The sequence below is a fragment of the Triturus cristatus genome, chromosome 4_2 (genome assembly GCF_964204655.1).
Source record: "Triturus cristatus chromosome 4_2, aTriCri1.1, whole genome shotgun sequence".
NCBI classification, from domain to species: domain Eukaryota; kingdom Metazoa; phylum Chordata; class Amphibia; order Caudata; family Salamandridae; genus Triturus; species Triturus cristatus.
Window position 1 is genome coordinate 49,056,363 of NC_140586.1, and position 17,742 is coordinate 49,074,104.

Sequence of the window (17,742 nt, forward strand, 5' to 3'; positions counted from 1 at the left end):
ATCCCTGTAAAGTCCCCGCAGAATGGAGTGCGGGTGGGGGGAGCGAAAATGCACGGAGAACGGAGTGCGGATGGGGGGGGGGGAGCAAAAATGCACGGACAAAGGAGTGCGGGCGGGGGGAGGGGTGTGCGAAAATGCGCGGAGAACGGAGTGTGGATGCGGGGAGGGGGTGCAAAAATTCAGGGAGAACGGAGTGTGGGCGGGGGGAGCGGGGTGCGAAAATGCATGGAAAAAAGAGTGCAAGTGGGGGGAGGGGGGTGCAAAAATGCCTAGTAACCCATGACTTCAAAGTATGCACCTTGCTGTCGAAACATTCATACCAGCTGCACATATCAGGCATGCCGTTTGCAAGCACTGGACCTGGAAACCATTAAAACAAGTAAAGAATGGAAAACGAATGATACTGCTCTTCAGAGAATCACAGCAGGCAATAACTCGACCTGTTCACATAGCAACTCCGTGAGGACTAGGCAAACTTGCTTTCTGTATCGGAACGAGAACAAGCACCTCTCTAAAATTCCCGACAGACCACCAGTCAGCTATTTTGTATCGCGGACCACGGAGACGTTAACAGCCATAATAACAAGCCGGAAGTAAGGCGCCCTTGCCCGGGACGTGGGCGGGGCCTGCTCCGGCAGCAAGAGAAACGGCGTGCCATGCTAACGCGGGGCTCCCATGCTGAAAGGAGAGCCCCGCGGTGGCGACCGGAGTGGAGCGAAGCCCCGGGTCCCAGGAGGGGGCCCGGGTGAAGACTGCGGCGGCCGAGGCTGCCCACAGCAGCGCGGGGCTCCCGGGAGTGCAGGGAAGCCCCGCAAGAGAAGTGCTGCAGCCGCGAGGAGGAGCCCCCCCAGAAGAGCAGCCCGGTGAGTGAAGAAGGGCTGGGGGGCTCCGTGTGGGCTGTTGGTGCCTGATCGAGGCACAGCGTCCTTTTGGCATTCTGAGCGGCCCCGTCTTGCAGCGGGCCGCTCCAACAGGGCTGACGTGGTCGGAAGGGAGACAGGAGATGTGCACGCCGCGTGGCTGTAAGCGCGTACACCAATTCAAATCCGCCAAGAGCCTGCGCGTGCACATCTTCTGTCCCCCTTCCGAGGCAAGTCAGCAACAATAGATCTCGCTGGCGACAGCAGCGCTTCGCGCTGCGTTCGCCAGGCGAGACCTAAAAACAACAGGGACAACAGGATGCCCAATTCCAGGCACTTTAAGGGCCTTTTTATCTTTCCACTGTTGGTCTTACTGGATAGTTAAGTCCATCCACAATTAGGCAGCCAACCCTGCTTATTTTATTTACACATGTGGCATTATCTGTAATTTATCACTGGTTCCACTCGAAGATCATTGCAAACAAATAAGTGATACGTTGTTAAAGTTTGTAATATTCAACGCTCATTACAAATATAACTATTTTCTTCATGATACTAAGCCAGCACCAATCTTCAAATGACACTAAGTTCTGTCCCCATCAAACTCTACAGATGACCACTAAAAATCCACTTCTTACCCACTACCTTAAACCATGCAAACTAACTGGGACGTTCCCATTCACTTAATCTGAAACCCAGTCTTAAAAACACTCCCTCAAGCACCTCAAAACTGAACCTGTGTTTCTACAATGACACCCCTCTATCTACACAGATGTCAAACGAGAACCAAACACAATCTGGATAGTGAGAAAGTGCTCACTCGTCAAGCCACACATTGAGTTTAGTCAGATCATGATCTGTGGATTAATGGTGACTTACCTGGGTAGTCTTGACGCAGTTTGGGGAAGTTCATGTTGGAATAAAGCACTGGAGAGATGGTAGAGAGCTCCCCCAGATCTTCATCTTTCTCCCATCGTTGAAGACTGATTTGGTTGTAGGAAAGGCCATCCCCCACCCTGACAGCAGGTGAGTTAGGAGTATAACACAGTCCAGCCCCTTTCACTTCCATTATGTATAGGGCTGGACTGGCTTCTCCTATCCCTGCAGACAGGGAGAGAGAAGTAAGGCAAGAAAGGTATTGTGAGAAAGATTGCAATCAAATAAAAGCATATTCTACAAGTTAGACCCTACATGCAAAAACAAAATATATATATTATTTCCACCCACATATCTAACAACTATGATAACAGCAAACAATCTGACACAAAAGAGAAGTAAATATGAGATGGGAGCTAATGGCAATTTTAACAGCAGTAGTACATTAAAGAGTTTTCAATGATGATTAAGCTCATAGTCCATGACATGAGCACTAACCAGTGCCAGGTTTCCACCCTACTATTGACTCCCCATTCTTTAAAATCCAATGCAGGTCAGCCATCACTTGTCAGTTTTAGTTCTGCCACTACAACTTGAAACTGCATGAGGTGGGGCGGGGGGGAGGGAGGGGGGGGAATGACGGACTACCCCCCCCACCCCCACACCTCTCAAACAGTCTCTGTTTTTCAGGAGCTCCGAGTGTCACTTACGTGTTATCCTGGAGCTGAGGCTGGCAGGCAGTCGGATAAGATTCGACAGGAGTTGAAGGGGTGAGAGATCCCAGAGAGCCTGTGTCTGGAAAAGAAAAAAAGTAAGGGTGCAATATCAAGCTAACTGCTGCACATTAAGTACTATGCAGAGCATCGAAATACTATGTATGACCTCACAAAGTTCAAAGAAAAGAAAAAAGACACCAGAGAACAAAGAGATCAGACAAAAAACAGAGTACATGTAAAGCACATCTTTTCAAAGATCTTCAATTGTGAACACGGTAAAAATCAATCCAAAAACTGCAAACATGTATTTTTTCATTCTAAACAGTAAATAGCACGATAAGCATAGGTGCCATCCGAGTCATACCTTGGATAGATGATCGTGGAAGTGGCGCTCCGCAGATCTCTCTATCCATGCAGCCATCTTCCATTCCAGAAGCCACACAGTTTAGAAGCGGCTCCCGCTCTGGTGGGCCCAGTACATCTTTCAGGAGCTGCTGGATGTCTGTATTTTCCATTTTGGGGAGCTCTGCCAAAGATTGAAAAATATGCAGGATACATCATTCAAGTTATCTGCAGAGAGGCCTGCAATACACTGTTCAGAGAATCAACATTTACATGCAGGTGCCTACATATCAAAGACTTGATGAAAAAGCTTAACTCTCTCCTACCCAAGCACACCCACAGATGTTTATGTCAGCCTCCACAGCTAGAGCTCACAAAAATACACCTGAAACAAGTTATTTTAAGTGAACACAGTTTCGTTATAACATCGGAGAAACAGCAGCTCATTCAACAAGAGTACACAAATATCACAGTGTTTCAATACATCAACAAAGCCTATTTATTCCTTATCCAATCACAACTCTGTCCACATAAAAAAAAAAAAAAAACACCTTTGGCAGAATCCCACATCTCACCCACCACAATACAAAGCAACTGGTACTAGGCCATGAACACAAACAAACCAGAATTTAAAAACAATACACACACAAAACAGTGATCTGCTGAGCTACGCCTGCATCACAATTAGCAATGATATAATCCAATAGACCAAATCATCCACACTGGTACCTCCCCTGCTCAACTCTACAACCTAAAGTAGCAACCGCACCATATCAAAAGGAGCACACTGCTCCAACAATCCTACATCAGAAACCGATGCCACAGGAAATATCAGCCAGCACCAGTAAATACAAGTGGAAAAGAATCTAGCAAATGCCAGATAAAGAAAAGATTACTTACCATGTAACTCAAGTAGTCTTGGTCCTTAAGTTTCTCCTAGTGACACCGTATGCAAGCACTGCCAAATGATCAGAAAGAGAGCCCTAGCAAGACCATGCATACATCCAAGGTCCAGCCCATCATATGACTTACCTTAAGGCTCAAGAAACTAATAGGCAAATTGCAAACCGACTGTCACTATAATCACATGTCACCACTGCACAAGATGAAGTGAGCGACATGACAGTATGAACCAATCTATGCACTGTTCGAAACACATTCTAACCTTCCTTTTCTAAATTTTGAGAACATAGCTTTTACATTCTCAGAGTGCGAAAGGCACGAAGATCAACACTCATAAAACATGGGATTTCATTGAAGACGTAATGCATCAGCAAAACACAAGCAGTGACTGGTACTCAAAATCCTACAGATTCCTCCTAGCCAATCGTCATCTCCTTAATCACCTCACCAGTAACCAATCATTCTCTAATTTTGTAGCAAGTCAAACCAATTGAGCGAAACTGGATTGCATTTCTGCACAGCAAAGCAAAGGATTTAAAAATGGAAATCATAGAAAGTCCACAGTGGCCCTACTGATCATAGGACCTATACTCATCATAGGCTTAGAATTTCCATTGGGACAGTCTGCTTCAGTACAAATATCATTTGGTGGAGAGAAAACATTTAAGATGTAATCTACTATACAGGTTGAAAAAAAGGTCTTGGATACTAGCTATTGCTTTAAACAAACAGCTTGACTCCTGATTTGATGGCTTTCTTATGAAGCAGGCAAATTTTGAGGTCTCCGCGCATCCGTAATATCGAGGGGCCTTAAGGTTTGCGAAGGAAGAAAATAAGTTACTTACCGGTAACTTTAGTTCTCCAGTATTGGAACTTTCATAGATTCACATGCTTAAATCATTCCCCGTCGTCAAGATGCGAGTCTCCGGTGTATCAAAATAGCAATGCAAAGCTATTACAAACTAGAAATCAGGCCTAGGCCCATTTCAAATTTGTAACATATCTACCTCTTTTTGTAAAAGAGAACAAACAAAGCACACATCCAATCAGATCAACCTCACCCTCTAGAATCCTCCTGAGAGAACCTCAGACCTTCAGATTTTCGTAGCAGTAGTGCCATAGGATAAACTATAGAGGTCAAAAAAGAAGGTTGAGCTTTGCCAGAGGAGGAAGGTGGGTCGCTTGTGAATCTATGAAAGCTTCCAATACTGGAGAACTAAAATTACAGTTAAGTAACTTATTTTCTATTGGAACTTTCATGGATTCACATGCTTGAATCAGAGTAGCTAGCAGTTATGAGCACATTTCTTGTCCTGACCTTCTTTAAAAATAGTACATAAGCACAGAAAAGAGTAGCGAGAAAACAGTTTCCTCAGCCTGGACTCTCTAATGTCTCAAGACAAACCTTAAATGTAAAGCCTTAACTATACAATTAAACACAAAGATTCATCAGCGCAGCAATAGGCATCCTCAGAATGTGCAAAGCTCATATGCTGACAGTATACCAAGAAACAATACATTTATCAAAGAAAGTGGGAGGTGTTTAGGAAAGAAAAAGAAGGAGGGATGAAACAAAGCTCACCGCTATTGAAACAGGATCCTCAGGGCTGCTTGGCCCACTGCAGTAACACTGCGCGTCTAGGAATCCAAGCAGTAATTTCTGGTAAAGGTATGGATACTCTTCCAGCTGGCTGCTCTGCAGATATCCCAGATAGGTACCCCAGCAAAAAGGGCCGTAGAGTAAGAGATTGCCCTCAGAGTGAGCACGGACCTTTCCTTGGAGGGGTTTCCCAGCCAATTGATGACAGTACTGGCTAGAGCTGGAAATCCAACGTGCAATACCCTGTTTAGACAGGAGAAATCCCCTACAAGGAGCACTACAAGCTACAAAGAGCTGAGATAACTTTCTAAAGTGCTTAGTTCTTTGGAGATAGACTTTTAAGCAACGCTGAATGTCCAGAGAATGAAGCTCTCTCTCCGCCGGTGTAGTAGGCGGAGAGAAAAAAGTCTCAAGGACCATAGGTTCATTCAGATGAAAGTCCGAAGGCATCTTATGGATGAATTTTGGTTTAGTACAAAGTACCACTCTGTCATTTTTTGAACTGAAGAAAAGGCTCCTGGATAGTGAGTGCCTGCAATTCGCTGACCCTTCTTGCAGATGTTAGTGCCAGAAGGAGAGCCACCTTCCACTTAAGTACCATATTGGTGGAGGAGGTTTGATCGGAGGGAAAACCCTAAAAAGTCCTTTCATAAATTGCTTTATTACTCTCGCTAACCATAGAGAAGGGCCTGAAGATGTTCTTCTGAAACGAGAGATGGCTGCGAGGTGAACAGCATGAGCTAAGCCAGACTTGGCCAATGAAAGGATTTAAGGCAGAATCTCATGAGTCGAAGAAGAGAAAGGATGAACGCCCGACTCTTGGAACCAGAGCCAACCTTTTCCACTTCGTTCGGTATGTCTTGTTCTTACTCGGAGCTCGAGCTAGAGAAAGAAGGTCTACACTCCGTGGACAGGTTCAGGTCGAAAAACTCTGTTCAGGAGCCATGCTGACAATTGAAGACATCTGGGATCCAGATGCAGCACTTGGCCCTGGGACATTATCAGCAATCATGGGATAGGATCCAAGAGAATCTGTTGCTCCAGAAGAAGCTCAGTGTACCAATACTGGCGAGGCCAAGACGGTGCTATGAGGATCATCTTGCAGGGTTCCGCCTTCATCTTCATGAGAAGCATTGGCAGAAGAGGAATGGGGGGGAAAAAGCGTAAACAAAGTAGTCTAACCATGCCATCGAAAACGCATTCCCCCAGGATCCCGGATGGTGATGCCAGCTTGCAAAGCACCACAAAAGAGGGTGGTGATGGACGGAGCATCAGAACCAATCAAACACTCACACCCAGTCAACAGATCTGGGTTTGATCCATCACCGTTCTTTAGCCCACTCTGCCACCCCAGTTCAGACATGGCCATATGCAAATCAGTCTGACCCTGTGCCTCATGGGAACAGTCCAGCCCGAACTGCCAAGCCATGCCTTCCCTGGACCGGAAACAAGCTTCCTAGGACCGGTTTCTGGCATTTCAGCCGTCTTCAGCCAGGCTTGCTTGAATCCAGTGGCAAAATTAGCAAGGGACTCACGTCTTCCCCCCTTCGCAGATATTCTAGAAGACGAAGCAGATGAGGCCTCATCACTGTCACTAGAAACAGGATCCCTCCTGGATTTTAACTTCTGGAGCCAGATACTGAGACGTCCCTCACGATCCCTCAGTTTTAGTGTAAAGGGTACAACATACCTTACAATCCTTGGATCAGTGGTCAGGATATAGGCAGTACATACAGTCCTTATGAGGGTCGTCCACATGAAGCCTCTTCTTAAAGCAGGTGGCACAAGCTCTAAAAAGGTCCTTTTTCTCCTTATCTGCCATTGGGAATCAAGTTGTAGAGTAATTTGTGTGAAATAATAGCTGGAAATCTCACAAGAGAATAGAATAAGGAATAACTGAGCAGAGCTCAGTGCAGACTTCCTAGCACAATGTACGGTAGAAAATCTGAAGGTCTCAGGTTCTCTCAGGAGGATTCTAGAGGCTGAGGCTGATCTGATTGGTTGTGTGCTTTGTTTGGTCTCTTTTACAAAAAGAGGTAGCTATGTTACAAAATAGAAATGGACCTAGGCCTGGTTTGTAATAGTTTTGCTTTGCTATTTTGATATACCGGGGACTCCCATCTCGATGAAGGGGAATGATTCAAGCATGTGAATCTTTTAAAGTTCCAATAACAATTTCACATGAAAGTACAAAACACTGCTTGTAAATAAAAGAGACCAACAACATTGCAGCATATGAAAAGGTTGACAAGAGGCTAGACTGCAACTTATATCGTTGGACTATAAATGATTACAAGAAAGGGAGTTTTCTAAAACAGTTTAAAGTCAATGAAGGACTTGCTTTCAAAAATAATTTACATGCAACACAAACATTAAATATGATAAAGTTTCTGAACAGAGGAAAACAAGTGGTGTCAAATTGGCTCAAACCCATTTGCTTTACACGATTTAGCAACAAGGAGAAACATTCTCTATCAGACAGCAGGGACGGAAAGTAGAAAGAAGGATCTAAAGGCCTGTTTGGAACATTCAGCTGGAAACGCCGGAGACAAAAGACATATGATTGAATGCTTCTGCATGGGAAAACAATCAAAAACATTCACTTGCTTTTGTAGTGATATCTACTTTGCTATTATGTCTTTTCGTCTGGAGAAGTTTCCAGTGATAACCCAAGGTCATAAGTTGGGAGAAAGGATCTTGGCAATAGTTTTTCTTTTGAGGCTGATTAGGACCGAAAAGTATATTTGCATATCGTGCATCCTCAAAGTTGCATTGTGATACTTTGGCTATCGTCCCAGGAAAGTTCAGAAATAAGACAGCCAACAGCAGCAAAAGGAAGGGGTTCACTACTAGTAGGCTGCTTTAGATGACCATTATTCCAGGTCTTGTTTGAATCCAAGCAGATGGAGACCAACCGGGAATTTGTTCCTGAACCACAATAGTTTTTCTTCAGGTGCATGGGCATTCCTTTCAGTCTAAGCCAAGTGAATGTAGCATTGGTGGCAAGCACTTCATGCAAGTACAAGGTTTAGGCTCACCGCCTAACTGGTACCAGCACTGGCAGTGTCGATCCATTACAACAATGGGTCGACAGCCCTCGAAACATCTTTAGTGGATACACATCTTTCTGGTGCAATGTTTGTGGATTTTATCTGGGGTGCATTGTTCAAGATCAAGGTTCTAAAACTACTCACCACCTTGTTTTTTTGTTTATTTTTTAATTCCCAGTCTCCTTGTAGGTGCAAAAGGTATGCCATATTGCACGGATTTCGTTTTTAGGTGCAACCTTCGTGTGGTATTATATCTGAAGTTCCGAGACCAAAGCAGCATTGTAAGGACACTTTTTCAACGTCAATGCCCATTTACTAATATCTCCCTCTCCCACTGATTGCCCAATCAGACTCGTCTATGAGATTCTCTTTGACTATCACAATCATCTGTTTTTTCACAAAAAGCACCAGTTACCTAGTCACTTGATTGGTTCAGCTGGTCTGACAAAACAGAGAGGTACACTGTTGAGGAGCAACATATTGCTCTGCTCTCTGAACAATGCTAGATAGCTCACAGATGGGCATGACTGGTTAAAGACAGCTCTGCTGTCACAGGTGCAGGGCAGCTTTACTTCCTGCATGGAGCAAAAGCAGACACCAAAGCAAGGCATTGATCTGCCAAAGGTTAGGGGAGCTTCAGCTCTTTGGCAAGCAAGAGATAACTATGCTGTCAGGAGAGGACTAGTTCTGCTTTCTATGACCAGTTAGCGAGGAATAAGACGGCTGACAAAAGGATGTCACTGCTTTTAGTGAGAGATTGATATGTTGCTAATACACCAACTTCCAGACTAGTGAGTCTTTTTCCTGCTCCAGTGTATTTTCAAAACCTCGCTCATGAGGACTGCAAGGAAAAGAACAGCCTAGCAAAGAAAAAAAGGAAATTAACACAGGAAGGGATGAGTTAAAATCCATAATAAAGAAAATACTGATTATAACGTGATCAAAATGTTGATTGGTTGATTACTAGACTAGCATTGTCTTCATTAATACAGTGCATAACAACAAGTAAACAGATGTGTGCACCAACAGGCAAAAGCAGCAAAGAATAAGAGGCAGATTTCGCACCTGGAGCAAATTCATTTCTATTCAAGGCTTTATAAAAATTTGAAAAATCTCACAGATCTAATACACAGCTATTAGCATCTTGAAATTATTAACAAAAGTGGCACAGGCATTACACCTTATTCTAATCAATCCATGGGAAGGTTAAGCATACAATTGATATTTGACCCATATAAATGTTAAGACTATCACAAATAGAATACCCTGCTATAAACATTTTTATATAATTAAACAAAACCTAGCACAACATTAAGCCTTGTTAAGATGCAATAATAAATTAAAGGGAAAAGAAAAGCATACAATTAGTCTTTAACAGCATCAATAACCTGGGCCACCGTTGACCTGCTGCGGGACTGAATCCAATCTGAAAGAAGCCCCCATATTTTCCTACCCTTCTGTCTGGCCCATTTCCCCTTACGCTTATGAAGTGCAATTTATAATAGATAGTCAAAAATCGCCCCTGCCATTGTTGGAATGATGGTGGTTGCGGGTCCAATCAAGCTGAAGCCAAGCACAATCGACAAACTGCCATAGCCCAAATCAATCGGGGGAAGATGCGTGTATGTACATATATTTGAGTAATCGTGCAGTCTACCTCGCCGATTAATACCTTCAGCATGGGAACCCAACAGAACCCCCCACATTCTTCTGCAAGAAAACACTAAGATATTTTTAAAAAGTCTTTAAATCCGACATTGAACCTAACCCAAAGAGCTTCAAACTAGACCAGATGAGATCCAACAAAGAAGTCCCTAAGCCTTACTAACCCATGCCTTTCCCACCTTAATATACTAGGACCTTGAAACATATCTGGCAAATGTTTATTCCTCTGGATAGGAGTATACCAGTAATATCTCCCCAAACCCAGCATTTTCCAGCAACCGGCCCAGTTTTTCTAGGGAGACATCAGGGTCTTGAACCGCTTTTTTGTATAGTGGCTGGGCTCAAACATTTTAAGCAAGCATCCCTAGACTTCTCCCCCAATAAGGAGCTCATAAATAGATGGAACAAAATCCTATGATCGTTGACTACCTGCACTGTTATCAAACAATGGGCGCATATATTGTAAAGCAGCAGCTAAATAATACAATTTTATATTAGGTAGCACCCCACCCACCCCCCACCCTGCCTGGACAGGGTTAAAAGTAGGTTTACTCTCTTAATTTTGCCATAGGACCAGATACACCTGGAAAGTATGACAGCCATTAGTTTAAACCATGAACTCTCGAATTATTGAGTAAGAGAATGAAAAAATTCAGCACTTTTGGGAGGAACAGCATTTTCACTATATTACAACCCACCAACAATTGAAGTGCAAGTTGTCCCATCTTGAAAAATCTTTAGCTTTGCTAATGACCGGGGCCATGTTGATCTCAACAATCTGTAACAATTTTGAAGTGGTGGTGACCCCTGGTTAAACAGCTCGTGCTACCACCTGATGGTCTTGGGTTGGCGTAAATATGTTCACCACTAATTGTGTATTATTACTATTCAATAAATACTCTGATATTTAACCAAAATCAGTGGCCAAATCTATTGTCTGCAAAGACCTATCAATGTCTACAATAACTATAGCTATGTCTGCGTAAGCGAGAGTTTTAGTCTCCCACCCGTGATTTCTGACTGGTATAATAACTAAGGGACCCTCAATCATGTGGACACATGGATCTATATACAGAGAAACAAAGGGGAGACAGGGCAGCCTTGGCTAGTTCCCCTTTTTAATGGAATCAGCCAAGTTTCATTCCCCATCATCTGCAACCAAGCTACCGGTTTATGATACATCGCCTGTGTTGCCTTAATAAAAGGCCCAAGCCCAAATGCGCCCATAGATACTAGTGCCAAGCAATCCAATCAAATGATTTTTCAGTATCCAACAGGGCTACTGCCCAGGGCTCATTTGTGACATCTATTGCATCTAACAGAGGAATCAACCGGCGAACATGATCATAAGTGCCCCTCCCAGGGATGAATCCATGCTGCCTCGCTGACACTAATTTAGAAAGGATACTCAACTGATTAGCCAAACTCTTTGAATAAAGTTTAATATCACTAGTTATTAACATGATTGGCCTACACGAGCCAGAGTTGTTTGGTGCTTTTCCTTTTTTTTTTTTTTACAAAAAACAATGTTTGCTAGGGCCCAAGAGCCGGGAGAGCGGTGTCTGTTCTTGACATGAAAAAAAGGAGCTCCTTAATGTCAGCAAGTAGTGCCAGAGAAAACACTTTCTAAAATTCCAGAGGGATCTGATCAATGCAGACTGCCTTCCCTGAGGGATGATCCTGTAGCGCTTCCTGGATCTCCCACACAAACAAATCTGTCCCCAAGAAATCATGGTCTTCCTGAGTAGCCATTCCCAGACCAAACGAGCCAAAAAATGGGTCCAGCTTATCTACCCCAACAGGAGACTGCCCCTTATATAAAATACTATAATACTTGTGAAAAACGTCCTGTATCCAATCCAGATTGGTTACTGTCATCCCTTGATCATTCAATATTTCAAAGATGTACCCGGCAGCAAGCTTTTGTCTGGTCCCGTAGGAAAGTGCCCCTTTTTGCATGGTTGCCCACCACTTTTTGCCTAATGTTGATGCACTTTGAGTGTGCCCTGGGTTTCTGCCAACCAGGTACTCAGGTCCTGTGGTCTCTCCCACAACTGTACCTTTGTACCCCCAATTGGCACCTCTCTGACCCTGGTACAAGGTACTATAAGTACCAAGGGCACTGTTACCAGGGAAGGCCTCTAAGGGCTGCAGCACTTATTGTGCCACCCTTAGAGGCCCTGTAACTTTACACTCACTGTCATTGCAGGCTGAGTGTTTTTCGGCATAGTGAAGTAAAGAGTCGACATAGCACCCATCCCTATGTGCCATGCCTACAAACCAGTGCCCTGGCATAGGTAAGCCACCCCTCTAGCTGGGTGCACTAAACCAGTGGTGAGGGTACAGGTGCATGAGACCTGTACCCCTACAGTGTCTAAGCCAATTCTTAGACATTGTAAATGCAGTAAAGCCATTAAGAGTATATAGATTGGGAGTTTGTCACTACGAACTCCACAGCACCATAATGGCTTTACTGAAACCTGGGAAGTCTGATATCAAACTTCACAGCTCATTAAACCCACACTGATGCCAGTGAGGGATTTAAAAAATGCACCTAGAGGGCATCTTAGAGATGCCCCCTGAAAAGCAATTTAAGTCTAGTGTCCTGGCCGAGTGGCTGCTCGCCAGCTGTCACCACCCAGACATGTTTCTGGACCCCTGGGTCGAGAGCCTGTCGCTCTCTGGGTCCTGAAACAATGCACATCCTGGGTTGAGGTGCCAAGCTTCCTCCCCCAGAATGGGCTGGTTCAGAGAAGGGTAAGCATCAAAGGCTTGCCGCCTAAGCCATTTGCTCCTCCCAGCAACTGGCCTCTACCGGTTCTGACCCCCAAACTCTGGGTGGGAGAATCGGCGGGAAAACCAAATTTGGAGGTGTGCCCACCTTTGCCAACTCCACCTCTCAGATGGGAGAGGAGAGGTGGAGCACAACTGTCAGTCCCCACCATCTTGAAGATGGGGGGACCCAGCCAAACAGAGTGGGGCTTATGCGCCCCTCCCACTTAAGGGTGGCATAATAGGGGGTGTACCCACCCCAAGGATGGGACCCATTGGTCCCAACCTGTACCTACCTTAAACATCCCTTAATATAGTATTTAGGAGCTACCCTGAACTTTGCCTCCTTAGACAAGATTAATCAAGAAGGAGGACCGAAGAGCCGTGCTGAAGGAAGAAAAGAAAGACACCAACTGCCTTGGCCCCAGTGTGACCGGCATGTCCCGACCTCGACCTCGACCTGCTACAGTGGAATCCCGGGGTGTCCTACAGCCTAGCAGTCCCCAGAACCCAGAGGACCTGCCCTGCCTTCAAAGAAAAGACTCTGACTCCAGTGAGCACCAGATTTGCTCACCAACAGACCTTGGTTCCAGCCGCAGGCACAAGTCTGCACCACCCTGCAACCAATGCCCATGGCCAGAGTTGGAGTGGCCCAACACCACGAGGCCGTCTCCCTGGCGAACCAGACCGTAGATCCAATGACCCCTGACCTACCTCAAGCCTCCGGCCGACGCCTGCAGCCTCAATCCGGATGGTCCCCTTAACCGCGACCAGGAGATTGTAAGAAAACCTGATGCCAAAGGACACCCCTGCACCTGACGCCCCATGAACTTGGGTGGCTCAACTGACTGTGTCTAGGCAAGCCCCAGCATCCCAACTTACCTCTCCAAGTGGTGGTCGCATCCAGAAGATCTTCGTCCCCGAGCCTGCAGTGTGTTTGCAAACCGGAGAATACCCATTGAAAGTAACAGGGCACCTGATGCCAAAACAGCACCCTGCTCCCGACAGCCCTAGTGCTGCTGTGGGTGTACCTTGGGTGCTAACTTGAGCTCCCATTTGCCCTGAGCTTAAGTCCAGGAGCTTTGTTCCCTCAGCCTTGTAGTCTGCTCGTGAGCATCCACCAACCGGAGGCTCCCTATCCCCCACTGGATAACATTGGGCCGCAGCACTGTACCCGGCTGTCGCTGAGGGTCCTTTGAGAGTGAATACTTGACCCTGGGGGAACCCTGGTACTAACCCCAGAAAACCAACTCCCACAACAAAGTACTTACCTGTTAACCGATTGCTCCATTTCCTTCCATAGTATTGCATTGACTGCTTATCTGATAAAAACTTAAGTGTGGAGTTGGACAGTCTATGAAAATTCATACGTGTGTTTAAATAACAAAACTGCATTTACTAACCTTTATTCAGTAAATGTCTCAGTGTGGTATCTAGGAATACCCCACAGTGTATGAAAAGTAACCTGCAAAGTGATACAATCACTCACAAAGTAATTATAAGGTAAATGAACAGTAATTCAACAGTTGCTTTGACAAGTGACTTATCTGCAACCAAAACCAAGTACATACAACTGCATTGTTCTGCAAAGTATAATTTCACTAACCTGCACCAGGCCTGGCTTAGTTCTAGAAAATAAATACAACTAAAGAATATTTTTATACAAAACAAATTGGTCAGAATTCAGTCCTTGAGTGTGTGAAATCATTTCTTGCCTGAGTGTGTACAACAAATGCTTAACACTACAGTCTAATAAGGCCTTACTGCTCGCCAACACTACCACAAATAGAGAGTAAGGTACTATCAACTTTAACCACTGCCTACCTTTGGGGATCCACTGGACTCTCTGCACACTATACCTCATGTTGGTATAGTATATACAGAGCCAGCTTCCTACAGGCCTGCACCGCAAGTGTATATTCTACCTGTTCATGAAACGCGTAGCATTCTTGTTTCATGGCCAAGAACTTGGCAGCCTTTTTTTTGGGCCACAATTTCATCGAATGTTGATTTTATAACCGTAATTTGGGGCAGAGCAAGGGAGAGAACAATCCCAGAGGACACATCAGTTAATAGCTCTGCCTTGGTAAGATATTGGTATAATCCTCTGATCTGAGATTGACACTGCTTCTGACGATTTAAGCTGAACGTCAGAGTTCCCCCCCGGACCCCAGCCTTAAAAGCATCCCATACTAGCCCAATGGGAGCGCTCCCTCTGCTTATTAAATTCCGGTATCCATGCTTCCATATGTCTGACATACTCTGGGTCCAGCAAAACGTCCTTTTCAAAAGACCAACTTCTAGTGCCCCTTATCAACCCTTCCACCAAGACCTCTAGCACCAACAGTTTATGATCTGACATAATCCTGGGAAATTGTTTTGACTACCATCGATGTCGCCAAAAAGTCATTAAATCTAGCAAAGGACCTATGGGGAACCGAAAAGAAGGTAAACCCAGGGTTGGGACATTTTGTATTTAGCCCATACATCAACCAAGCCCACTTACTCCTCCAAACTCTCAAGGGCAATACAAGACTGGTTTTCACCCAGCGTAACTGCCACCCACATCCCCTGGGGTCCATCTACTTTCATTCAAATTAAAATCCCCGCAGAGCACATACGGAGCTGGCCAGAGCAGCAACTCTGTTGACAGAAAATTAAAGAGACCAGCATCAACCAAAACCGGAGCATATATTTAACACATTGTAAAGGATACTGTTTGATACTGCCACTCAAGTAACGCCCACCTCAAATATGTATCAGCAGACCTGTCGCATTATGTACCACTCTTACTCATAGCAAAAATAGCTACCCCCCTAGTTTTAGTATTCTCTGTGGTACATGTAAGTAAGCTCAAAACTAATGTTTCTAGTAAACTATCTACCCCTGTCAATATGTGTTTCTTGGAGGCAGTAGAAATTGGGCCTTAAAGCTCCGAGGTCCTCTGCCACTTTCCTTTTCTTGGCCCTAATCATTCAGGCCGCAGATATTAACTGAGTGTAAAAAGCTGGCTCTGTAAATACTATACCAAAGTGAAGAATAGTGAGCACAGAGACCAGTGGATCCCAAAAGGTATAGCAGAGGCTAAACTAGAAAATATCTTTTGTGGTAGAGTGGTTGAGCTGCCAGGCTCATCAGCAGGGTACTGTTAAGCATTTGTTGTACACAATCAGGCAAGAAATTATTTCACACACTCAAAGACTGAATCCAGACAAATTGTTTGTATAAAAAGTTATTTTGGTGTTTTATTTTTCTACAACCAAGATTTACTTAGTAGCAGGTAAGTTAAACAATGTTACTTTGAGAAATAGAGAACACTGGATTTGCGGAAACATTCAGATTACTTTTGCAGTTGAGAAAACAGTTCAAAAGCACTTGAGATTACGTATAGGTTACCCTTTAGATTACTTTGAGATTACTTTCCTAGTTTAGCATGAAACGCACTCCTAACAGTTTGAGCAACACAGGACATTGGTAAACCGGTTAACTCTGGAGAAAACACTAAGTTACTTTTTGTAGCAGTACACAACAGCTCAACACGAGAATTTTCAGAGAAACCCCACCATTCAGTCCTATGGGGAAAAACAAAGTGGTAGGTTTGCAGTTAAGGAAATAGTTTCTGAGTTGGAGTTTTGGAGGGTTGCACCAAGGTTCAGGTTTGCACTCAAGTGGCACCACGAGTGGCACTAGGGCGGCTGGGTGCAGACTGCCAATGTTAGCCAATAGGGCACCTCTGTTGGGGGTTGCTCACGGGCAGGCCACTCTGTCTCTGGAGCCAAGCTCCTAGGGTTAAGGTAAGGGCAAAAGGGGTCCCAGGTTGGCACCAAGTCCACAACACCAGTGACGTAGGGGCAGCCGGGTGCAGGGTGCTCAGGAGGGGTCAGGAGTCAAATGCTTTTCAATGGAGGATGTCTGTCAAGGATAAACGGCAGCAGGCTGGACCCAAGAGACTGGACGAAGAGAACCAATGACTGGGATGAAGTGGAAGAGTTGCTGGACACCGTCGGTTAGGCACCTCAGGACTCGGGAGCTGTGGGTGCCCTTTCATGTAGGGTTCTTCTCACCAGTGAGATCAGAGTTCTGTAGGAAGGCAAGGTAGGTCCCGGGGTTCTTGGAGGCTGCAGGACACGTCTGTTTCATCTTGCAGGTTTTCATAGCAGGAAACTGGTCAGCAGGGCTGGAGCCAAAGAAGTTGTAAGCCTCCTCTTCTGCAGCATGGCTCTTCAGTACTTGTCACGACGAATCTGAAGAGGCACGGTTCAGGGGTGCCATTAAGTACTAGATGCAGGGGAGTTACAGGGGTGTACAGTTTTGCAACTAGGGGTCCCTTCCCTGGGGTATCTACACCCCCCTAGTAGGCATAGGCCTCTTCCCGATTGGAGGGGTCCCCCCATCTTCAAGATGCCAGGAACTCAGAGGTGGCCTCCCCCACATGAGGAGTGGGGTTGGCAAAGTTGGACACACCTCCCTTCCTGACTAGTTTTTGCTGACGGTTCTCGTGCCTAAAATGGGGGGGGGGCAGGACTGATGGAAGCCAGTTGCTGATAGCAGCAAAAGGCTGACGGCAGCTAACAAAGGCGGCAGGCCTTTGAAGCGCCCTCTTCGAAGACCCTGCCAATCCTGGGGGAGGAGGTATGACACCTCTGACCAGGATGTGCTTTGTTTCCTATCCCAGGGGTCCAGCTAGCCTGTCTGGTGGTAGCAGATGGCTGGGAGCCATTCAGGAACCACACCAGGGTTGATCGTTTTTCAGGGGGCATCTCTAAGATGTCCTATGAGTGCAATTTCTATTAAATTAAACAATGGCAGCAGCATGGGTTTAATATGCTGGTAAGTTTGATACCAAACTTTCGAAACTTTAGAGAAGCCATCATGGAGCTGTGGAGTTTGTGTTGACAAGCTTCCAGCCATGCATGGACTTGGTGTCTGTGAAAGGCACAGACACTGTAGGGGCATAT

The 17,742-nt window shown here is 45.3% G+C and overlaps 1 protein-coding gene across 7 annotated transcripts in view; it reads right to left on the reverse strand.

The window, feature by feature from the left end:
* The window catches only part of KMT2D (lysine methyltransferase 2D), a 1,389,531-nt gene that overhangs the window by 625,437 nt on the left and 746,352 nt on the right, over positions 1–17,742 (reverse strand). For all 7 annotated transcript variants that reach the window (XM_085600422.1, XM_085600421.1, XM_085600420.1 and 4 more), the window contains 3 exons: positions 2,817–2,978; positions 2,447–2,531; positions 1,740–1,843 (listed from right to left, as the gene is read on the reverse strand). In XM_085600422.1, coding sequence (XP_085456548.1) covers positions 1,740–1,843; positions 2,447–2,531; positions 2,817–2,978 — 351 coding nt within the window. The remainder of the gene's footprint in view (positions 1–1,739; positions 1,844–2,446; positions 2,532–2,816; positions 2,979–17,742) is intronic.